This window comes from Phocoena sinus, chromosome 16 (genome assembly GCF_008692025.1).
Source record: "Phocoena sinus isolate mPhoSin1 chromosome 16, mPhoSin1.pri, whole genome shotgun sequence".
In the NCBI taxonomy this organism is placed as follows: domain Eukaryota; kingdom Metazoa; phylum Chordata; class Mammalia; order Artiodactyla; family Phocoenidae; genus Phocoena; species Phocoena sinus.
The window spans coordinates 36,674,631-36,700,193 of NC_045778.1; the positions used below are offsets into that span (position 1 = coordinate 36,674,631).

The 25,563-nt window shown below is 39.8% G+C and overlaps 1 protein-coding gene across 4 annotated transcripts in view; it reads left to right on the plus strand.

Moving 5' to 3' along the window:
* Positions 1-25,002, plus strand: part of SHLD2 (shieldin complex subunit 2) — a 105,247-nt gene extending 80,245 nt beyond the window's left edge. Inside the window, exons 7-10 of one of the 4 annotated variants that reach the window (XM_032607753.1) lie at positions 2,084-2,290; positions 15,061-15,289; positions 18,655-18,770; positions 24,433-25,002. In XM_032607753.1, coding sequence (XP_032463644.1) covers positions 2,084-2,290; positions 15,061-15,289; positions 18,655-18,770; positions 24,433-24,557 — 677 coding nt within the window. In that variant the 3' untranslated portion in view covers positions 24,558-25,002. The other 3 variants (XM_032607755.1, XM_032607754.1, XM_032607752.1) reach the window with 3 other exon arrangements.
* The last annotated feature ends 561 nt before the right edge of the window (positions 25,003-25,563 follow it).

The following is a 25,563-nucleotide window of genomic DNA, read 5'->3' on the forward strand; positions in this document are numbered from 1 at the left end:
GAGCCCTTGAGCCACAACTACTGAGCCCACGTGCCACAACTACTGAAACTTGTGTGCCTAGAGCCCGTGCTCCACAACAAGTGAAGCCACCGCAATAAGAAGCCTATGCACCGCAACGAAGAGTAGCCCCTGCTCGCCACAACTAGAGAAAGCCTGAGCACAGCAACGAAGACCCAATGCAGCCAAAAATAAATAAATGTATAAATATATTTTTTAAAAACTTCAAACATATAGACAGAATAATATAATTAACTGAGGTACCCATTATCCATTTTATTGAAACATGGGCAATCTTATCTTACCTATTACTTTTCTTTTACTGTCTAAATATTTTATGAAAAGTATATTTTCTTTTATAATTTAAAAATTAAAGCAAATTTTTTTCCTTTAAAAAAGAGTAAATAATATTTGGAATATCTGGCTAACAATTTGAGAAAAAAATAAGAATTAAACTTATACTTTATATTTGTGCCAAAATAAATTACAGGTGCATTAGAAATTCAAATATTTAAAAAAGGAACAACTAGGGGCTTCCCTGGTGGCGCAGTGGTTAGGAGTCTGTCTGCCAATGCGGGGGACACGGGTTCGAGCCTTGGTCCGGGAGGATCCCACATGCCACGGAGCAGCTGAGTCTGTGCGCCACAGCTACGGAGCCTGCGCTCTACAGCCAGCAGTCACAGCTGCTGAGCCCGCATGCCGCGACTACTGAAGCCCGTGGGCCTAGAGCCCGTACTCCGCAACAAGAGAAGCCACCGCAACGAGGAGCGTGCGCACCGCAACGAAGAGCGGCCCCTGCTCGCCGCAACTAGAGAAAGCCCGCGCACAGCAACAAAGACCCAATGCAGCCAAAATAAATAAATAAATAAACCAATTAGTTAAATTAAAAAAAAAAAAAATTAAAAAAAAAAAAAAAGGAACAACTAGATGGCCACTAAAATATTAACTGTGTTTATTTTGAGGTGTTGATTATAGCTGCCATTTATTTCTTTGCTTATCTGTGATTAAGCATGTATTTTATAATAAGGCAAGAAAGCTATTTTAAAATAGTGATTGGTTTTAAGCAACAGCTTGGAATATATATGCTTTAGTTCTTTCTAATGATGCTCTGTCTATACAGATGTATTGACTTGTTTTAAGATTGTCCACAAAAAAAAAGCTGTCCAATGAAAGAAACTGAGGAAGCCGGTAGGGTGTTGTGAATTAGATTTATGGCCTGAAGTATGTGGGAAACTAAAAAGACAACTGTCATTAGAAAACTTAGTGCTAAGAGACCTCTTTTTGTTTTGATATAGTTTTAAAGTTGAATCTATTAATTTATAGTCTGATTATTTGGCAAGAAGGTCTGTGCTACTGTGGTTCAGAATTATTACTAAGGGAATTAAAAATAGGAGCAACTGAGTCTAAATGCTTTTTTTTGTTGTGGAAAAATTAGCTAAATAAGAAAACTAAGGGGACTTCCTTGGTGGCACAGTGGTTAAGACTCTGCACTCCCAATGCAGTGGGCCCAGGTTCAATACCTGATCAGGAAACTAGATTCCCACATGCATGCCACAACTAACAGTTCGCATGCCACAACTAAAGAGCTCTCAAGCCACAACTAAGGAGCCCATATGCCACAAGTAAGGAGCCTGAGAGCCACAACTAAGGAAGCCCACCTGCCTCAACTAAGACCCAGTGCAACTAAATAAATAAATAAATGAATAAATATAAAAGGAAACTAGGGTGTTGAAAAATCAATGAGTAATATTGATTATGGCAGACGTCCATTTCTATGCCATTATTTTAAAAAATCTTTTCTGTAGATATCAAAATGAGAGTTTGCTACTTTGAAAAGCAGTTGGTTATGATAAATTATGACTGTTTAGGAGACCAAGTAATCTTTAGAAAAATTTTTGTTAAAATTATCTCTAGCATTCTTATCTTATTGCCTTAATACAACATTCATATTTTGCATCTTTATATCCAAATTACTTCATGTGATGAAAGTTGTATTTAACTGATTTAATCAGGTCAATCTATTTAATCTGATTTTGAGCCTAGATTATTTCCTTTTTGGTAACTTTTTGTTTTTGTTTTGTTTAAGATTATATTTGGGAATTTAAATATCTTTTTGTTCAGCGCAATTGCATCCTGGAGAACCTAGAATTGCATACGACACCATGGTCATCCTGTGAGTGCCTGTTTGATGATGATATAAGGGCAATTACATTTAAAGCAAAATTTCAAAAAAACACACTGTCCTTTGTGAAGATGTCAGATTTAGCGACACACCTAGAGGATAAGCGTTCAGGTAAGACCTTTATTTATATAAGACATTGCTAGTTTGTTTTTTTAAAATAAATTTATTTATTAATTTTTGGCTGCGTTGGGTCTTCATTGCTGCGCTCAGGCTTTCTCTAGTTGCGGAGAGCAGGGGCTGCTCTTTGTTGTGGTGCTCGGGCTTCTCGTTGCAGTGGCTTCTCTTGCTGTGGAGCACGGGCTCTAGGCACACGAGCTTCAGTAATTGTGGCACATGGGCTCAGTAGTTGTGGCTCGTGGGCTCTGGAGCGCAGGCTCAGTAGTTGTGGCACATGGGCTTAGTTGCTCCGCAGCATGTGGGATCTTCCTGGACCAGGGCTTGAACCCATGTCCCCTGCACTGGCAGGAGGATTCTTAACCACTGCGTCACCAGGGAAGTCTGCTAGTTTTCATATAAGCAAAGAAGCTGCCATTTGTGGGGAAAATATGTAATTGAATATAAAAGTGAAATATAGATCTCTGTAAGTAGCTGAAACAGATACTGACATCTTCCTAACATTTTGCCTACAATCCTTTGAGGTTAATTTGTAATTATTAGGGATTACCTAAAAATATTTTTTGCATGTAGTTAAAAGCAGCTTATCATTGAATAAGCCAGAAATAGAAAAATGACTCTAGCCAGAATCACTGTTGAGATAAACATTTTATCAAGTTACTAAGCTATCATCTATCACATGAGTGTTAAAAGTTAACATTGATACAGAATTTATGGAATTTACTTACTGCTTTGTATAATGTAATAACATACTTCCTGAACCCAAATATGTGTGTGTGAGTGTGAGTGTGTGTATAAATTTCATTCTCAGAAGCATACTACATGGAAGAATGCCTGATGAATTTTTTTTTTTTTTTTTTTTTTTTGCGGTACGCGGGCCTCTCACTGCTGTGGCCTCTCCCGCTGCGGAGCACAGGCTCCGGACGCGCAGGCTCAACGGCCATGGCTCACGGGCCCAGCCGCTCCGCAGCACGTGGGATCTTCCCGGACCGGGGCACGAACCCGTGTCCCCTGCATCGGCAGGCGGACTCTCAACCACTGCGCCACCAGGGAAGCCCCTGATGAATTTTATACACACACTCACACAATTTCCATGAACTAAATATAATTAATTTATTTTGAGTGCAGTAGTAAAAGGCGTATGTTTTAGGTTCAGAATGCTGTACACTTTGGAATGAAGAGAGAGTAAAATAGTGAAAATAACTAGATAAACTGCTACAATTTTAGTGGGAAATACTTTTCACTAAATTGCATTCCTAACTACAGAAATGATGCTAGAAAGATGCTAACTCCTGGTTGAAGGTATAACAAATTAAACAGCATTTAAAGCTATAGTTAAGCTTGCTAAATGCCAGTAATGAGTAAATGTCAGTGATTATCAGTTTGGGAAACTAACAGAAAGTTTTCCAGCGGCTACTATAGCAAATGTATTTATTTATTTTAAAATATTTATTTATTTATTTTTGGCTGCATTGGGTCTTCGTTGCTGCATGCAGGCTTTTCTGTAGTCAAGGTAAGCAGGGGTTACTCTTCGATGCGGTGTGCGGGCTTACTCATTGCTGTGGCTTCTTTTGTTGCGGAGCATGGGCTCTGGGTGCGTGGGCTTACCAGTTGTGGCTTGCGGGCTGTAAAGTGCAGGCTCAGTCGTTAGGACGCACGGGCCCAGTTGCTCCGCAGCATGTGGGATCTTCCCAGACCAGGGCTCGAACCCGTGTCCCCTGCATTGGCAGGCGGATTCCCAACCACGGCGCCACCAGGGAAGTCCATAGCAAATGCATTTAGAGGGCAAGTAAGGGTTGAAAAAACTGAGATGTATCTGCAGGTTTATTGTTACATAATTTAAGTGTTTTAATGAAGAAGAAAAATTTGGTCAAAAATTTTCCTCAGAATTTGTGTAAGATTACTATTTTTGGTGCTTTTATAGGTTGAGTTATTGAGAATAACTCAGGAACTTTGGATCTTGATACTGAATTTTAACTTTATTCTCCAGTCTGCATAAATAATTTTCTGAATTCTTATAGATTTTGTTAAATGCTAAATGTGTTTTAAGTGGACTAAGATTATTTTAACAGTTTTGCTAGTGAAAAGAATCTGGTCCCAAATAAAATAAGTTGAAGCTCCTAAGAGATCACATGCTAAGATTCTCAACTATATTTCTTGGGCTTTTTTACTAGCATGCTATGCCCACTTTTGGTTCATCCATAGAAATGTAAGAGTTGTGTCATATGCAGTTAATAGGATACTTCAGAGTTAGTGGTTTTCTTTTTTTTAATTAATTATTTATTTTTGGCTGCATTGGGTCTTCATCGCTGTGCGTGGGCTTTTCTCTAGTTGCGGAGAGCGGCGTCTACTCTTTGTTGTGGTGAGCGGTCTTCTCATTGTGGTGACTTCTCTTGTGAAGCACGGGCTTTAGGCACGCAGGCTCAGTAGTTGTGGCTCACAGGCTCTAGAGCGCAGGCTCAGTAGTTGTGGCACATGTGCTTAGTTGCTCCGCGGCATGTGGAATCTTCCCGGACCAGGGCTTGAACCCTTGTCCCCTGCATTGGCAGGCACAAACCACTGTGTCACCAGGGAAGTCCAGAGTTAGTGCTTTTCAAATGTGATTCAGAGTGTCAGATTAAAAAAAAAATTTTTTTAACAGGGTTTTGGGGATGTAATTTTCACATAGGAAATTACCCTTTTTTAAAGCATGCACATTCATATTGGTGAGTTTTGACATGAAACCCGTGCAACCGTCACCACAGTCATGAAACCGTCAGCTGTCTCTCTGTAATCTCTTCTGACTCCTCATCCCTGCCCCAGATCCTTCCAGGCAATCAATCTGCTTTCTGTCAGTAGAGATTACTTTGAATTCTCTATGGTTTTATATACATGAACTCATGCAGTATGTACATTGTTTTGTTTGGCATCTTTAACTTAGCAAATTCTTTGAGATGTATCTATGTGGTTGTGTGTATCAGTAGTACATATTATATGAATCTACTGTGATTTGTTTATGTGTTCAGCTGTGGATGGACATCTGGGTTGTTTCCAGTTCTTGGCTATCATAAATAAAGCTTCTATAAACATTCAAGTATAAGGCATTATATGGACATAGTCTTTCTTTTTTCATGAAATACCTAGGAACTGAGTCAATAGCTAGATTATATGGTACGCATGTATTTAACTTTTAATGAAACTGCCAAAAAATAAAAATAAACCACCTAACTGTTTTCCAAAGTAGTTGTACCATTTTACATTTCCACCAGCAGTGTATGAGAGTTCTGTTTTTTCCACCTACCTCAACACTTGGTATGGGCATTCTTTTTAATTTTGTTCATTCTAATAGGTGTGTAGTAATGGGTCATTGTGGTTTTAATTTGCATTTCCTTATTGACTGATGGTTTTGAACATCTTTTATGTACTTAATTGCCAACTATATATCTTCTTTGATGAAGTGTTGATTGAAATCTTTTGCCTACCTAAAAAAATTGACTTGATTGTTTTATTGAATTTTGAGAGTTCTTTATGTTCTGGGTAAAAATTATTTTTCTTTTTTTTTGGCTGTGCTGTTTGCAGGATCTCAGTTCCCAGACCAGGGACTGAACCTTGGCCACAGCAGTGAAAGCCCAGAATCCTAACCACCAGGGAACTCCCTGAGTAAAAATTCTTTATCAACTATAAGCTTTGCAAAAATGTTGCTTGTCTTTTGCTTGCCTCTGTTGTAGTCTTTTACTTGTCTTTTCATTATTTTACCCAGGTCTTTTGAAGAGCACAAGTTTTACATTTTAATGAAGTCCAGTTTATCCATTTATTCTTGTATGAATTGTGCTTTTGGTGTCATTTCTAGGAAATCTTTGCCTAACCCAATGTCACAAAAATTTATCTCCTACGTGTTATTCTAAAAGTTTTAGAGTTTTAGGTTTTAAATTTGGGTTTATGATCTATTTTGAGTTAATTTTGTATATAACGTGAGGTATGGCTTGAGGTTGGGTTTTTTTTGTTCGTTTTTTGCTGTATGACTATCCAGTTGTTCAAGCACTAGTTGTTGAAAAGATTATTCCATTGAATTGCCTTTGCACCTTTGTCAAAATCAGTTGTCCACATGTATGGTCTATTTCTGGACTTTCTTCTGTTTTATTGATCTATTTGACTGTCCTTCCACCAATATAACACTATTTTGATTACTGAAGTTTTATACTGATAAGTCTTGAAGTCAGATATTGTTAGCCTTCCAACTTTGTTCTTTTCAAAGTTGTTTTGGCTGTTCTATAACCTTTGCACTTCCATGTGGATTTTAGAATCAGTTTGTCAATTTCTACAAAAAATGCCTACTGGGATTTTGATTGAGATTGTGTTGAAGCTATAGATCAATTTGGGGAAGAACTGAAGCATCTTAACACTGAGTTTGCCAATCCATAAACAAGATGTACCTCTCCATTTGTTTAGATCTTCTTTAATTCCTTAGCTGTGTTTTGTAGTTTTCAGAGTATAGGACTTTCACATTGTTTGTCAGACATATCCCTAGTTTCTATTTTTGTGCTATTATAAATGGTATTTTTAAGAATTTCAGTTTTAATTGTTTATTGGTAATATGTAGAAATACAGTTGATTTTCATATATTGACCTTGTATTTTGTAACTTTGCTACACCCACTAAGCTCAATAGCAACTCTTTGGTGGATTTGGATTTTCTACATAGATGGTCATTTTATTTGTGTTAAGACAGTTTTACTTCTTTCTTTCCAGTCTGGATGCCTTTTATTTATTTTTCTTTCCTCGTTACACTTGATAGCTCCTCTAATACAATATTGAAAAAAAGTTGTAAGAGCAAGCATTTTTACCTTGTTTCTGATCTTAGGGAGAAAGCATTTATTCTTTCATTATTAAGTATGATATTGGCTGTATGTTTTTCATAGATGCCTTTATCAGGTTGATGAAGTTCCCTTTTATTCCTAGTTTTCTGAAAAAAAAATTGTTTTTTAATTCTTTTTTTTTAAATTTATTTTTGGCTGTGTTGGGTCTTTGTTGCTGTTTGCAGGCTTTCTCTAGTTGTGGCGAGCAGGGGCTACTCTTCGTTGCAGTGCACGGGCTTCTCATTGTGGTGGCTCCTCTTGCTGCGGAGCACGGACTCTAGGCACACGGGCTTCAGTAGTTGTGGCACGTGGGCTCAGTAGTTGTGGTGTACACGGCATGTGGGATCTTCCCGGACCAGGGCTTGAACTTGTGTCCCCTGCATTGATTGGCAGGAGGATTCTTAACCACTGTGCCACGAGGGAAGTCCTGAAAAAAATTTTTTTTTAATCAGAAATGGATGTTAGAATTTTTCAAATGCTTTTTCGCCATCAATTGAGATGATCATCGTTTTTTTCCAATCTTTTAATATAATTAATTACATTGATTGATTTTTGCATATTAAACCAACTTTGCATTTCTGGGTTTTTTGTTTTTTTGGCCACGCCATGCATGGCTTGTGAGATCTTAGTTCCTTGACCAGGGATAGAACCTGGGCCCTTGGCAGTGAAAGCACGGAGACCTAACCGCTGGACTGCCAGGGAATTCCCACTAACACCTGTTAATAAGAATTTTTATGTCTGTGTTGTCTGCAGTTTTCTTTTCTTGTAGTAACTGTAACCGAGTCCAAGCTTACTTTGCTCACCGCGTGACAGGCCAGTAAATTGGGAGATGAGGTGTTGAGGCAAGGAATACGACTTTATTTGGAAAGCCAGCAGACCATGAAGATGGTGGACTAGGGTCCCCAAAAGACCATCTCATCAGGGTCTGGATGCCAGTTTCTTTTCTAGAGTCAGAGAGGGAAGTAAAGTAAAAAGGCAAACTAGAGAGGGAGAGGTAGCAAGGAAGTAAAGTAAAAAGTTCCATCAGTCTTGCAAAACATCTCCTGGAATGGCCAGCCTCAGTGAGGGGATGTGTTCATTTCTTCTTTCTTGTAGCCATTCACAGGTGGGCGGTGTTCCCTGAGGCAGGCCATTATGTATGATTATAATAACAAAAGCCAACGGAAAGCAAAGGTTAAAGTCAAAGAAACAGATCCAACATGGAGTCCCATTTAGCTCTTCCCCATTACATCTTTTTCTGGTTCTGGTGTTAGAGCAATGCTCATAGAATGAGTTGGTATGTAGTTTTTCCTCTTCAGTTTTCTGGAAGAGTTTGTTTAGAATTAGATTGATTTCTTCTGTACATGTTTGGTAGAACTCAGGGAAGCCATCTGGGCCTGAAGTTTTCTTTATTGGAAGGTTTAACTACAAATTAATTTTATTTAATAGATATAGGACTATTCTGGTTATCTGTTTCTTCTTGAGTGAGCTTTGGTAGTTTGTATCTTTCAAGAAATCTGTTCATTTCATCTAGGCTGTTGGCACAATAACAGCAACAACAATTTATTGGCATAAAGTTATAATACTCTCTTATTATCCTTTTTGATATACGTAGAATCTATAGTAATATTGGTAACGGGGAAGAGGTAAATCGGACTCAATGTTGGATCTGTTTGACTTTAACCTTTGCTTTTCGTTGCTTTTGTTATTATAATCATACATAATGGCCTGCCTCAGGGAACCCTGCCCACCTGTGAATGGCTGCAAGAAAGAAGAAACTAACACATCCCCTCACCAAGGCTTGGTCGTTCCAGGAGATGTTTTGCTAGACTGATGGCCCTTTTACTTTACTTCCTCACCACCTCTCCCTCTCTGATTGTATAAAAGAAACTGGCATCCAGACCCAGAAAAGATGGTTTTTCAGAGACAGTATTCTGCCGTCTTCTCGGTCTGCCAGCTCTCCGAATAAAGTTGTATTCCTTGCCTCAACTCCTGGTCTCTGATTCATTGGCCTGTCTGGTGGTGAACAGAGCAAGCTTGGACTTGTAACAGTATTACCTGATATTGCTAATTTGTGTCCTGTCTCTTTTTTTTTAACTGATCATTTTCGCTAGAGTTTTACCAATTTTATTAATATTTTCAAATAACTACCTTTTATATTCATTAATTTTTCTCTGTTTTTCTATTTTCTATTCCATTGATTTCTTGTCTGGTCTTTATTTTTCCTTTCTTCTGCTTTCTTTTTTTTTTTTTTCTTATCTTCTGCTTTCTTAGGTTTCACTTTTTTACCTTTCTTAAGGTGGAAATTGAGGTTGTTGATATGAGACTTTTTTTTTTTTCCAATGTAGGAGTTTAGTGCCATAAATTTTCCTCCAAGTACAGCTTCTAAGTTCTCTATCCAGTGCCCTATGGATTACAAGATTTTCCACTCTAGCTGGTGGGAAAATACACTACTCCCAGCTCTGTGCAAGCTTCAGTGATTGTTCCCAGTAATCCTTTTCCTTGGTTCTTTCCTTGGCCTCTGGTCACATATATTGGTTAATACTCAGTTGAATTCTCCAAGGGGTGGACCCTCTGCATTTCTCCAGAGTTCTCCCTCTGCATTTCTCCAGAGTTCTCTCTCTTTGTAGCTCTCATCTTTCTAGTACTCTACCCTGAGAACTCTAGCCATACTAGCCTTCCAGACTCAAAGCTCTGTCTCCTCTCAACTCAGGGAAACCACCAGTCTCTGCCTGGGTACCCTTTCCTGCACCACAGCCAGGAAACTCTCTTTGTAAGCTGGGACAGTCACCAGGCTTACATCTTTTGCTTCTCATCTGTTAGGGATCACTGTCCTTTGTTGTCTGATATCTAATGTCTTGAGAATTGTTGTGTCATACATTTTGTTTGGTTTTTAGTTGTTCAAGTGTCTGAACTATTTTTATACACAACACTTTTGACATCAAATGTATGGGGTTTTTTTGTTTGTTTTTGTTTTATTCACACCAACAGGCATTTCTCTAACTCTGAACAGCAACTCGGTGTCCTACAGTTCAATTTTGATGCTACCTGCCTGGAGTTAGTATCAGACTCCACAGGTTTAAGAGCTCAGTCCCACAGGACTGTCCTCACTTCAGATGCCAGTCTCAAGTATTAGGTACCCCGGGTACCCTTCTGTCTGACTTGGCTACAAAGTTGGGAGTTCCCACAGCCCTCCCCACTTTCAGGCTCAGTAATTTGCTAGAACTGCTCACAGAACTCAGGCACTCTCTTTATTTACATACCAGTTTATTATAAAGGATACAACTCAGGAACAGCCAAATGGAAGAGATACATAGGGCAAGGTATGGGGGAAGGGGCATGGAGCGTCTATGCCCTCTCCGGTGCACCAACCTCCCAGCATCTCAATGTGTTCATCAATCCAGAAGCTCCTTGAACCCTGTTTAAGGTTTTTAATCAAGGTCTCATCGTGTAGGCGTTATCAATTAAATCATTGCCTATTGGTGATTAGCTCAATCTCCAGCCCCTTTCCCCTCTGCAGAGGTCAGTGGGTGGGGCTGAAAGTTCTAACCATCTAATCTGCCTTGGTCCTTCTGGTGACCAGCCCCCCTCCTGAAGCTACCGATGGGCCCCAGTCACCGGTCATCTCATTAGCAAAGAAAGATACTCTTATCACTCTGGGAGATTTCCAAGAGTTTTTGGAGCTGTGTGCTAGGAACTAAGGACAAAGACCGAATATTTACTTTTTATTATATCACAAGGTAGGAGCATAAATCCAGTCGCTTACTCTACCTTGGCCAAATGCCAGGTTAAAATTTGACAAGTTGTGTTAATTCAGGTATGTGTGTTTGAATATTTTCCAAGATGTGATTATAGGTTAGCATTATTACATTATAAAACTAAGCTAAGGAGAATGCAAGTAGAAAACAAAAACAACAGCCTCTCAAAAAATCCACCTTTTAATTGAATACAGAGATTTATTCTCAGAGAAGAACTCCATATACCCACTTCTACATGGACACATTTATTGAGACTGTGACCAGACGCAAGTTCGTGTGCCAGATGCACAGTGAGGCCAAACAAACCAAAATGTCAGAGTTTGGAGCAGAGAAAGGTTTACCACAGGGCCAAGCAAGGAGAATGGGCAGCTCATGTCCAAAAAATCCCAACTCCCTGGTGGTTTTCAGGGAGAAGTTTTATGGGCAGTATTTGGGGTGAGAGATGCAGGGTGGTGCTCTGGGAATCTGTGTGTTCAGCCTGAAGTTACCATCCTCCACTTGGGTGGAGGCCTTAGTTCCTGCAGAAGAGCTCAAAGATACTGTTATGTATATTCCATGAGAAGGAACCAGGACCCTGCCCCACTGCTGTACTACTATTGTTTCTTGACTTCTCCTCCCTTGTTTCTGCATCCCCTCCCTTCGTTGATTAACAACTGTTTGAATCTGCTCTTCGGAACTCAGGGAAGATCAAGGAGGCTGAATGAAGCCTATTTCCTACAAACAAGAAATGAGGACACAGAAAGGATTTGTACCTGGGAGAGCCCCACAAGATCCTGCTCTGTTTCAATACTAACAGTTACGTTAAATTAATAATACTTCTGGAAAATAAACACAGATGATAGAAAATTTACAAATTTTTATATCAAACAAAGTTTTGATACAACTTTCAAAAATGGAAGTAAGTGGCTATAGAAACTCTAGATTTATACTAGTTGGTGAAATCTTGGCTAGTGTTGTAGTGCCATGTAAATTTCTAACCCAGTTTCATATTTATATGTCCTTCCTGTCCCCACCCCCCAGCCCCAAAACCCCACAGGCTTGTGGAGCTGGTCACTGCAAGAAGAATGCCATAGGCAGTAGAGGGGATACATTTAATTTGGTGTCACAGAGAAGTCTACTCTGTTATCTACCTTTTACATATAACATCTACTTGCTGGGATTGGAGACCTAGAATTAGATTTAAAAATAAAAATAAACAACATTATGGACAACAACAAATTAGGTGGCTACAGTTTTGATGATTAATGGTACTAAGTATCTAGACTCACCAATTTGGGGGATGAGGCTGGGAATTGGGACTATTCTTGCATACCCTGGAGATGTACTCCCCAGTGGGAAACCATGCAAAAACTCCATGCTGTTATAGTCAGTCCCTGGTTGTGAAACTGAGCAGGACCCTGTGGGGCCTTCGCAGGTAAAAAAACCTTTCTGTGTCCCCAGTTTCTTATTTGCAGGATAAAGGCTTCAGCCTCCTAGACTTTCCTGAATACCAAAGAGTAGATTCCAACAGTTACTAACCAGGGAAGTAAGGGAATGCAGAAACAAAGAAGGAGCAGTCAAGAAATGATAGTGCAACTATTAAAGCAGGATCCTGGTTCCTGCTCAAGTAATACACATCACAGAATTTTTGAGTTCTTCTGCAGGAACTAAGGCCCCCACCCTGGTGGAAGATGGTTAACTACATGCTGAGACCCCAGACTGGTTGAAATCAGAAGTCTGATGGTTGACAATCCTGGAACACCACCCTGTTACCTCACCATTAACCAATCAGAAGAAAGTCACATCCTGCAGCCCTCATCCCAAATTTTGCCCAGCAAAACTTCTCCCTAAACAAGTTCCTAATGTATAGCATAGGTAACTATATTTAATATCCTGTGATAAACCATAATGGAAAAGAATATAAAAAAGAGAATGTCTGTATGTATATAACTGAGTCACTTTGCTGTAGAGCAGAGATTAGCACACTGTAAATCAATTATATTTCAATAAAAACAAAAACAAAAACACTTCTCCCTGAAAACCATCAGGGAGTTTGGATTTTTTGAGCGTGAGCTGCCCATTCTCCTTGCTTGGCCCTGCAGTAAACCTTTCTCTGCTCCAAACTCTAACATTTCGGGTTGTTTAGCCTCACTATGCACTGGGCACCTGAATTTGTGTTTGGTAACAGTATCCTGTGTTCACAGAGGCCCTTTTAGCTATTTTCAGTCTCTTGATGTTTAGCTATGAGGGTGGAATTCATAGTTTTTATCATTGTTTATGTGTTTTTAAGACAGACATGGGGAGAGCATGTGGAAATACAAGCAATGTTTTTCTAACCTATTTCATAGTTAAATAAAAGGCAGAAGAAAGGGAGATTAACAGGGGGAATTTCCCAAGAACGTCTGCTTCCTTAGTAAAAGCCAGAGGGGTTGAGGCTGTGCCTGACTCTTTGTAAAGAAATGAAGATTCTGGGAATTCTCTGGCGGTCCAGTGGTTAGGACCACGCTTTCACTACAGTGGCCTGGGTTCAATTCCTGGTCGGGAACTAAGATCCCTCAAGCTGCATGGTGCAGCCAAAAATTAAAAAAAAAGGAAGAAAGGAAGGAGGGGAGGAAGGAGGGAAGGGAGGAGGGGAGGAAGGAAGGAAGTATCCTGCCATCAGTAGAATATCAGTGCCCAGCAGGCCATGAACCCCTTGAAAGCTGTATCCACATTCATCATGAACTTTTAGTTCTTTACAAGAGTTGTGTAAATTTACAAAATGTTAGCAATTATATTAACATTCTTCTAAAATTATTGGGACTTCCCTGGTGGTCCAGTGATTAAGAATCCGCCTTCCAATGCAGGGAACGAGGGTTTGATCCCTGGTCAGGGAACTAAGATCCCACATGCCGTGGGGCAGCTAAGCCCACGCACCGCAAGTACTGAGCCTGCACACTCTGGATCCCACGCGCCACAACTAGAGAGAAGCCCACGTGCTACAACGAAGAGCCCATGCACCTCAACGAAAGAACCTGCATGCCACAATGAAGATCCCACGTGCTGCAACTAAGACCCAATGCAGCCACATAAATAAATATTAAAAAAAAAAAAATAGGTGAGCTGTGCTTTAATAAAAATAAAATTACTGAGTTATTTCATTAAATAATTTCTTAGTGATTCATCATGTCTATGGAAAGGTGTGATGAAGAGTCTGCTATAGTTTATTAGGTATGCTGACCGCTACACACCCTTGTAATTTGTGTAGAGATATATGACATGATTGGAAGAGATGATGAAACTATCTTCAGGCACTAAAAGACTGAAGCAAACTGAAGGGCTTAGGAATAGGAAAGTCGCCATTAATGAGACCCCTGCAGAGATTACCAGGAAAGGGAACAGGATACTGAATGATGAGTTCTTGACCTGGAGTGTACTAAAAGGATGAAGAGGAACAAATTCAAAGCCTTAAAAAAGCCTTTAAACTGAACATGGAGAGGAAAAGAGAAGGTTGCTCAGATAAACTCATCAATCTCACTAGTATACAGTAAGGCAAAGATAAATTAGAAAAAAAGAATGTCTGGCAGATAAGAGATACTCAATATTTGTTGAATGGGTGAGTGCATGAGCCAGTGAGTAGTGAATGAACATGCTTGAGGTGCCTGGTGAGTCACACAGAAAATATTTAGTACGTGAGGACCCTCAGGGCTCACGTGGCTATGTAACCAACACCCAGAGTGTGGATGATGATGGGTGGGAAATTGAAAAAAAACTTTAAAAAGACGGTAAGCTATGGTGTATTATTTTTGGACAAAGTAGAGAATAGAAGAATTACTGACCTCCTATTTGACTTTTGATGATGATTAATTAAAAGAAAAGAAGAGATGGCATGTTAGTTTCAAGTGTTTAGAGGGATTTCTTCTAGAAAAGATTAAACTGATTTTTCATGATTCCAGAGGACAGGGAGGAGGAAAACATCCACCTTTTCAGCCAAATTAGCCAAAGAAATCTTTACTCTAAGTTGCAGGCAGATCACCCCTTACACTCTAGAGTAAATACGGAAGTCCTACGTGAGTGAGACTGTCTAGGAAAAGAGTAGAGAAGAGCAAGAACAAGACCTCGGTGTATCCTTTACTATAAATAACTGTGAATCAACTGTATAATTAACCATGTTTGTAAATTAAATTATGTTTTTGGCCTCCTAATTTGTGATATTTCTTTCTGTTTGTCTTTTACAGAAGTGATTCTAATCAAAGCCCAGATTTTAGAGCTAGTGTTTCCCATTACAGCATCTCTGAAGATAGCTCTAAATGCTCACAGTTCTCTGAAGATTATTTTTTCTTCTCTTCCCAATATTATATATACTGGCTGTGCAAAATGTGGATTGGAACTAGAAACAGATGAGAACAAGATCTACAAACAATGTTTTAGCTGCTTGCCATTTACCATGAAGAAAAAATACTATAGGTAAGGCAACTAAGCAAGCCAGCGGGATGGAAAACGTTTAATATTATAGGACTGGAAGTGACCAAAAGATCACATATATCAACTCTTTCTAGTGAGAACTAACTAGAGCTAATCCAAGAGAATAAATTGTTCCTCCTGAGTGATAAATAGCTATTTATGAAAGCAGAAATTGCCCAGTAATCATAACAGGAATTTTTCAAAAGCAGTAATTGGGAGATTTTATTGTCTTTAAGCAGCTATACTGAAGAAAACTTTTACTTGGTTTACATTTTTAACCAAGTTCTAAATGGCTCATAAGAAACTCATTTCCCCACCTTAACATATTATTGGAATTTAAAGGTTAAAAGTAATTATATGATCTAACCTCTGACTTGTGGAAGCTAGTAAGGTGTTTAACCTTTCTGTATCTCAGTTTCCCCAACTTCATATTAGAAATTAAGGATAGCAGACTAGCACTCAGTGTTTTATTCTCTTTTCTATTTCTAAATACTGCAATATCTAAAAACCCTATGCAAATATATTCAGCATGTTATAATGGAATACTTTAAGAAAATTTACAGAAGCTTAGTCCATAAGCTTTATTTCCCTTTACATATATTTATGTTCGTTATAAATAAGTAAATGAACTTTGCTCTTACTTTGAAAGTTGCTTGTCTGGAAAAGAAAATTGGATTCAGATGCATGGTCCCCTCCCTTCGCCTTCCCCCAGTCCATTCTCCACAGCTGACAGAGTGACCACTCCCTTCCTTTAAAACCTTTCCAGAGTTTCCCATCACACTCGCCTCTGCGGTCTCATCTGCTGTACTCCTTGCCTTGCTCACAGGGCTGCAGCTGTACCGTCTTCTTTCAGTTCTTTAGACACTCTGACTTTTTCCTCCTTAGGGCTTTCTCACATGCTCTTTTCTCTGCCTGACTCCACGAGGCTGGCTCCTTCGTGTCTTAGTTCAGTGGCCGTTCATCAGAGAGGCCTTCTTAGTCACCTCCTTTGTTCTCTGTTAGAGTGCCGTGTGTGTTGTGTGTACCTGGAGTCGTTTACTTGCACATTGTCTTCTAAAAGACATCGTTACTGAGATATAATTCACATCCCATCAGATTAAGCCATCTAAAATGTACGATTCCATGGCTTTAGTATATTCACAGGCTTGTGCAACTGTCCCCACAATCAATTTTAGGTCATTTTCATCTCCTCCTCCCCCAAAGCCCCATACCCATAGCAGTCACTTATTCTCCCCTCCCACCAACCCATAGCACCCACTAGTCGAATTTCTGGCTCTATAGGTATGCTTAGTTTGGACATTTCATATAAATAATCATACAGTGTGCAGTCCTTTGTGACTTAACTTTTTCTTAACATGTTTCAAGTTTCATCCATATTGTAGCATGTATCAGTACTTCATTTTTTTTTATTGCCACATAATATGGATATGCCACATTTTATTTATCCATTCATCAACTGATGGATATTTGGATTATCCCCACTTTTTGGCTATTGTAAATAACACTGCTCCGAACATTCATGTACAAATTTTCGTGTGGACATGTTTTCATTTCTCTTGGATGTATACTCAGGAGTAGAATTGCTAGGTTGTATGGTAACTTTTTCTTCCTTTTGAGGAGCTGCCAAACTGTCTTCCAAAGCTGCTGCACAATTTTACAGTCTCGCCGGCAATGTGTGAGGGTTGCAGTTTCTCCATGTCCTTGTCAACACTTTTTATTATCTGTTTTTCTTTTTGTCGCTTGTGCTTTTCAAGCAACATAAAGAAACATCATATCTAAGAAAAGTATCATTCCTAACTCAAGATCATGGAGGTTTACTCCTATATTTTCTTCTAAGAATTTTATAGCTTTAGCTCTTATGTATAGGTCCATGATCTATTTTGAATGAATTTCTGTATGTGGTATAAGCAAGGGGTCCAACTTCATTCTTTTACATGTGGATATTCAGTTGTCCCAGTACAGTTGGTTGAAAAGACTATTCTATCCCCATTGAATCATCTTGCCACCGTTGTTGAAAAGCTTATTGTCTTTCTATCCTATTAAACTCTTAAGTTCCTTGAGTGAAGGAACCAGATCTGTCTTATTCACTAGTGTATACCCAGTGCTTAGCACACTGCATGGTACAAGATATCGAGTATGTATTTGTTGAAATAAAGAATGGAGGAAGAAAGATAGCCTGGGGAAAGAGTATAGAGTGTAACAGAGGAAAGAAACTAGAATCATCGTGTGGATAAAGGGGGAAGTAAGTTTTCAGAGGGAAAATCAGTAGTCATGTTTTAGCTGTTACACTAAATTCCCCTATACTAGTGAGTCTTTCTAAATTCTGTTCTCAGTTAATTTTTTTCCCCCCTCTCTGGGTATATGTATTTAATTCAAGCTTTATAATTTAGATTCAGCATGAATCACAATAAATGGATCATCAGCAGAGTTACTAATAGAAAAATTATCATTGCCATTGCCAGAAACATAGATTTTAATTCCTGTACAATCATTACCAATTTTATCTCCAGAAATAACATCACAATATGTACCAGCAGGAAGACCAGTTTGCAAAGTTGAAGATAATGCCCAATCATCATTGTTAAAGACAGTGAATCCTCTGTTTCCTCTTCCAAAAGTTACTTGGTTGCTACCATTGTGTTTGTAAAAGGTTGGCCCTCAACTACATTACGGAACACAACCATGTTCCTTATTTGACGCCATCGATGTTCACAGACCCAGTCATTGACACAAGTAGTACCTTGATTTCAATTTATTTTTTAATAATTTATTTTTAAAAGAGGTATATCCCTGTCTTTAAAAGTATATAGATAGAATAATATCATTCATATCGTTTTGTTCATATTGTTTGTTCCTCAGAGTGTATCATGGCATTCCTCTCCTAATAGCACTTATAAATCTTCCTCATTCATTTTAAGTCACATAATATTCCATTGCATGAGGTACTGAAAACTGTTTACCTAGTTCCTTGTTTATTGACATGCAAAACAGTTTGTTTTTGATGAGAAAGAATCCAGTGGAAAAAAATAACTTGAAATTGTGATTGTGAAATACATGATTATCATCTTTATTTTATTTCTAGAAATAATTTACACAGCAGTGTAAAATAATGTCTTCTTACATTAGTATCTGAAAATTTAAAATGAATATAGAATAAATAAAATTTATTAATTTATCACTTGAAACTCTTTTTTTTTTTAAAAAGCCCTTCTTTTATTTCTGGGATATTTCAGGACATCCTAGAGTTGTTTTGGTAATTAAAATTAACCCTGCATAAAAACCCAGTGATTTTTGAAATTATATTGCATTTAAACATTTCTTTAATTGAAAATCTTTTTGAGGGTCCTGTGCTGTTTACTCTTTTGTAGGCCAGCTTTAATGACCATAGTTGATGGAATATATAAGGTTTGCATCCATGTAGGATCAAAGCTGATAGAGAAGATTCTTCTCAACATTTCTCCTGACTGGCTCAACAGAGTTATCGGTAAGATATCAACACGCCATCAAGAGGTTGTTCTTGGTGAAACCATTCATTTCAGGAGTGTAGATAGTATATTGGAACGGAAGGAACACTATACTGTAAATTAAGAGGGTTTTTTTTGTCAGTATATAAGCTTAAGTGAAACACAAGACTATACACACTACTATATATAAAATAGATAACCAACAAGGACCTACCTGGTGTCCAACACCAGGACCTTAGTTTTATAATAGTTAAGTAAATGAATGTGCGACACTATATAAACATATAAAGATTGTCCAGTGTCAGTGGTGTGGATATGTAGGATCTTCAGCTCTGATGATAGGTCTAGTCAGTGGCTAACAACAAAGTGAAAATGACCCATTTGTCAGATGCTCAAACTCCATCCTTTTCTCATTAGTCTTAGACTCTCTAAGCAATTAAGTTAATCTGGTTCAATTGATTGCTCTGTTAATAGTGGATTATTTTTTCTGGCTTTCATTTTTGCTTGAATACTGAACATTGCATATAGAACAATACAGACTGAGGTAAATAGTATTTGTACCTGAAGTGGGCATGCCTGTTTTCCTAGACCTTTACTGGGAGTTGGGGGTGGGCAGAGTAGTTAATCTTGTCAGACCATGAGTCATGAGTCGGATTTGAGTTTTTTTTGTTCTGGTTACCTTCCGGTCACCACTGGCTTCCAGTTATCTAGCATTATGTATGCTCATGGTGGGGAGTGGTTCTCCAGAGAGTTTTCCCTAGTACTCCTGCTTCACCAGTCAGCTTTAACCCTTCACTCTGTACCTGGGCCTCAGAGAGAGTTTCTCTTCATGTTCTTGTACCTCCCCAGGTTGTACCAGCTCTATTCGTTGTCATTCGGTGCATCCCAGCCTGGAGGGAAGGGCAGGAGTGATTCTCTTTGATTCTGGTCCAGCCTTAGTCTTACACAGGCTCTGCGTGTCTGGGTCTTAGATGTGGTGCTTTCTCAGTGACCCTGCCCCTCCTGCCAAGTCAGCCAAGCTCTGCCTTGTGTCCTTGGTGGGTATCTTTGTGTGGTCCTGCCCCTCTCTCAGCAGCAGGGCACCGCTAATGGTCTTGATCCAGGGTGGTTTTCTGCCCCTCCCCCAGGGTTAGAGGGATTTTCCTTTCACCTTTCCTCCATCTTCATCCTCACCATCTGTATCTTGGGGCAGTAGGACTTGAGGTCTTCCTGCAGCAGTTTAAGGCTTTTGTTCCTTAAGGGAGCCGTCCTGAGTGGTGTTTGTGCTTTTCCTCCTGGCAGCTTCTCCCCTTTCCCAGGCCTTCACCATAGCTGGAAGCTTTCTCTGATGTCTTGCCCTGCATCCAGCCTTGTGAGTACCTGGTGAAGATGAGAAGAGCACGTGCCCCCTTGTCTTTGACGCTGGTCCACGCTTGGCTTTTAGCAGTTCGTTGAAACTTTAAGCACATTCTTCATTCTTGCTTGTTTGGTGGACTGTCTTCTTTCTGAGCTCGGCCCCAGGTAAACCCGTGCTCCTGTCCTGTCTCTCCTTACACTGCAGTCTTCTTGGCAGCCGTACAACCTTGGCTCACTTATAGGTCCAAGAAGATTGTGATTTTGTAGTTTATTCAGCTTTTTCTAATAATTGTTAGGGTAGGAGACACACTCTTCCCAGCATTCTACTTCCTAATCAGAAGTCTCTCTGTTTTTTAAATTCACTTTCTTTAATAAATTTTCATTCTTTCCGCTGTTTTCATGCCTTTTCTCGTTGTTCTTTGTTTATTTTCAGTCTTGTCTTTTCATTTTTTGCACAATGGCAGTTAGTCTTTATTTCTCAGAGAGGCATCATTCTCGCATACAGTATCGACCTGTGTTTTGCCCAGTCCTGAGACAATTAAAGTCCTCCTTCTTGGCATTAATTAAATTGTATCCATAAGTGAAGATGTGGGCACCGTTATAAAGTGTTCATCAGATCATTCAGGTTATCACTAAACTTGTTTTTTTTTAGCTTATTAAAGTGAAAATTCAAAAATTTCAAGTGTTGTACAGAATTCTCACACCTCCAGGAATATGTCATGGGCCCTCCAGGAGTCTGTAGACTCAATCCAAGAAAGGTTGGTGGTGTTGGTCAGGGAACCAGTAGAGTCTGAGCATAGTCAGTGGTGCCTTGTCTGTCTAGTGTTGAGCAACTTGCTAATGACTTGATTGGATGTCCTCAAAAAATGAGAGGAAGCATATAGGACAAATGCAGAATACAATGACATATCCACCTATAATCTTAGTATTTGTATATATTATCAAGATTTGATATTAAGTAACCAACTTAGAGTCCTGTTATATAAACAATAAATATGTATATATGTAACTGTGATAAGAGCTATAGACTAGGTAAATAAGAGTACTTTTCTGATATGGACATGCCCTTTTTGTTTCAGCCTTAATTTAGGAAAAGATTAATCTCAGTTCTTCCCTCGATTCTTTGAAGAAGCCAGGGGCTGTACCATAACAGGAAACACCATCAGTCTGAACAGTGCACTACTTGTGCCTTCTCTCCAGATCAGCAGGAATTGGGCCTCATCATTCTAGAGTAACCTGTGACTAGAAAGAGAGGGGGTAGAAAGAGACATTTACAGTGGGTTTGGGACTTGAGAAACCAAGGGAAACAATGAACCCTTCAATGTGAGCATGTCCACACCCCTGGAAGGGATGCTAAGAGCCCTTCATATTTCCTCTTCCTCAGCCCCTCCCTCAGACGTCACCTACAACCTGGTCGCCGCAGACCTGCTCCATGCCTTGCTGGCGGGCAGTGGGGCACCTTGTGTCCTGAAGGTGCAGAGCCTCTTTGTGTTAGATGAAAACAGCTACCCGCTACAACAGGATTTCTCCCTCCTGGATTTTTATCCTGACGACAGGAAGCACGGGTCCCATGCCCTTCGCTAAGACCAGAGGAAGAAACTGCAGGTGCTTCAAGGAAGAGCACTGAAATGATTTGTCTTTTGAAATGAATGACAGGGCTTTTGCTCGGGGTTTTAAAATAAGTATATATTTTAAAGAGAGTTGTGTTAAAGATATTAAAACTTTTTTTTCCCTGAGAAAATTCTTTGAGGTTTTTGTCTTTTGGTCTTTCCCTTTCTTGCTTCTAGAAAAATGATCTAGCAATGAAGGCAACATGCAGCATTTCATCAAGATGAAAGGCTCTCTCCATTTAGTCCCTGCTCCATTCCAGGCACTCTCCTAAGTACTAGGACACAGACCTGAGGCATTTCCTCAGGAATTGCTTTTCTGCTATGGTCACAAACTCTAAGTGCTTTCCTTACACCTACATTAATAAACCATAGACGTGACATGATTTCCTTGATTATAACTATACATGACTATGGATTAGTTCATATAAGCCTATGTTTAGACAAGTTCCAGACGAGCATGTCTTTCGATAAAGAGGCATTGAAAATGCAGGAAACATGGTCATGTTTCAACTCTTTATCAGGGGAGGCAGAGAGTCACATTGTTCATTTCTAGGATTTGAGTGCCTCACTGAATTTGCTTGCCAGCAGACACTTTGCAGTTGGTTCTCTCATTACGACTGTAGCAGCAGCTCGTAGAGAAGGGTAGTCACCAATGAGGAAATCGGGAGCGGTACTTAACCTGGAAGTTTGGAGGATTACTAGATTAATCATATTGTTTGAACATAACTAAATCCATGATAAAATGAACAAGTTTATTTTACTAGGTGTGTTTTTTAAAATTCTTTTGGTTCATTGAAATTGTTTTCTCTAATTCAGGCTTTTTTTGTTTTTAACTTGGCTTCCCTAAAAATGGACCTCAGGAGTTTTGTGATTCTCCTCAAAACCATATACAAAAATGATTGTATGAGAGTGCACACACACAAAAGTACCTTTTTCTGTGGAGAAGGGTCTGTAGTTCCCAACAAAACCTTTTTATATAGTATATGGCAATTTCTTGTCATGGGAGATCAAGCTCCTGCCTGATCTCTTCCACTCCACAGCTCCCTCCAAATAGTAACTCCTCTCTCCATCCTGATATCTCTGATTCACTTCACTCCATGCTCAGATAAGCTCAGATAGCAGGTCAGCAAATTGTCTGCATAATCAGATACTAGACAAGCTAAGGAATTGTCCTTATTTGCATATGTGTATAGTACAATGTATGCAGCACTGTGAACATACTGTCTGGAAGAATCTTGCCAAAATCGTGTAGTGATTCCCCTGGGTGGGAAATCCTAGTTTTACTTTATTCTTTATTTTTACTTGATGGAATTACTAGGAAAATGTCCCTAACTTCTAAAGAATATAAATTCCCTATATTAAAAAAGATAACTTCACTGGGAATTCCCTGGCAGTCCAGTGGTTAAGACTCTGCACTTCCACTGCAGGGGGCATGGGTTCGACCCCTGGTTGGGGAACTAAGATCCCGCAACCCGTGCAGTGCGGCCAAAAAAAAATAAAAAATAATAAAAAGATCACTTCCCAAATATAGAAAAAAAAATACATTCATGTAACCAATACCCCAATTAAGATTTAGAACATTTCCATCACTCTAAAAATTTCTCATTTCCACCTCCAGTTAGTCCCCTGCCACTCATGACAGGAAACCACTGTTCTGATTTCAATTACCATAGGTTAATGTGACCTGTTCTTGAACTTCATATAAATGAAATTATATAGCTTATATTCCTTGGTGACTTGCTTTTTTCACACAACATTTTTGAGATTAACCCAAGTTTTTATGTGACTCAATAGTTCATTCTTTTTATTGCCAAGGAATACACCAATTTTATGAATATATTACATTATCCACTTTCCTATGAAAGGTCACTTTCAGTTTTTGGCTGTTATGAATACCTATAGATGTGTGGCTATAAACAAGTCTTCCTGTGGATGTATGTTTTCATTTTGAAGCTGGGGGCGTGTGGTAAATGCCTATTGAGATTGCTGCTTTATGGGATAGGTGTATATTTAACTTTATAAGACACTTTCAGTGCACAGTTTCCAAGACTGCACAGTTTTACACACTCACCAGTCATGTATGAGGATTCCGGTTTTACATCCTTGGCAACAATTGGGGGTGCCAATCATTTTCATTTTAGCCATTCTAATGGGTATAAAGTGGTTTAAAAAATCAGGTTAGTGGCTATTTTGGTGGGAGAGGGGAAGGTAGTCTTTGGGAGCGGGTGCAAGGGAAGATTCTGGGAGGGCTGGTTTACCAGTTAGCAATTGCCTCGCAGCTCTGGGGTAGGAGATAGGCCCCAGGCTGAGCAGCTGCAGCTGATCTCCTGCCAACGTTTTGAGATGGGATACCAGCAGGAGCAGTGGGCCCTGGTTGGGTGCGTTCTTGTGGCTTTCCTGGCCTGACACAAGCTCAGAGAAGGCCCTCAGTTTAGGGGAAGGACAAGAGGGAGAAGATGCCTGCTGGAACCCATCTTGGCTGAGTGATGTGCCCCACACCAGGACCAAATATGGAGACGATTGGCCAAAACCAAAACCCAGAAAACTGACCAACCTAAGCAACTAAGCTTAGGCAACTAAGCGACTAAGCTATAAGCAACCTAAGTTGCCCCTATTGCGCGCAACTCACTCTGAGCCCGACTGTGTGCTCCTCCAAACGTATTTTGTTTTTTCCACACATACACTGCCTCTTCCACACGTATTTTGCTTCTAATAAACGCTTTTATCTTTTTCACAGCCTTGGTCTCTTTGCTAAATTCTTCAAAGAAAACAAGAACTGAGGTCCTTTTTCCAGCTTTTCACCTCCAAAATCAGCTCCAAATTCATCCTTCAATATATGCTCTGCAGACGGAATTCCCTTAAGCGTCTCTCCTTCGCAGTGAGTGTGATGCTAAACAGTAGAGGGCGCTAGAGATACATTGAGGGAGGCAGGCGCTTTTCTTGCTGTTTCAGTAGCCGCGCATCAGTCCAGATTTGAGTGCGAGGACACCGACCGGGTGGCGCTCTGCTCCCGCCACATTCCCTGGACGCCGCCGGTCCCTCCACCAGCTTGCGGCCGGCCTGGCCCGTCAATCATGTTCCCATAGCCCTCCTGACAAGGAGGCCACCAGCTCCAGCCCCCTATCCGGTCTGCACCGGTGTGCCACCCACCCATCATCTACTCCCTGCGTTTGTCCTATCAGATTTGTCAATCAGCAAACCGGTAAAAACATATTACCAAAGGACAGATAGAAATCAAATCTGGTCACTTGCTGGATTATACTTCATCAGTGGAGATGAACAGATAATTTATACAGACAGGAGTGAAAGAAAGGAAAGAGGAAAGAATGGAGGGCGGGAGGGAGGGAAGAGGGGAAAAAGGGAGGATGAAATGTGGAGAAATGCACAGCCACCAAAGGTGCACAAACAGAAGCAGCTCTATCCAATAGGCCCTTAAAAGTCCTTTAAAGGATCCCAGGCTGTGGGACTGTTTTGGTACTACACTGTTGCTTTTTTGAGGTTTCTCTGGCTATATGTGATAACGACACCATTTTTAGACATCTGGAGTCTGATTCAAATTCCAGCTTCACCACTTCCTAGTTCTGGGGCCTGAGAGATGGCATCTCCTCCCTGATGTGCACTTTCCTCACTTCTAAGTGTGGGGCAATTTCTCCTGGACTGCTGTGGAGTTTAACAAGCTGATGATGTGCAATGACCTAGTACAGTTCCTCAGAGCTAGTGCCTTTCTCCCCACGTTGACAGTCATTCCACTCTGAGAAACCCAACTCTGAAATTGAGAGGGGAGAGTGATCTGAGCAAATAATTCCATACTTGAAAATTAGGGGAAAAACCCCATAATAAGTAGATATTCCAATCTGTCTTCATAAAG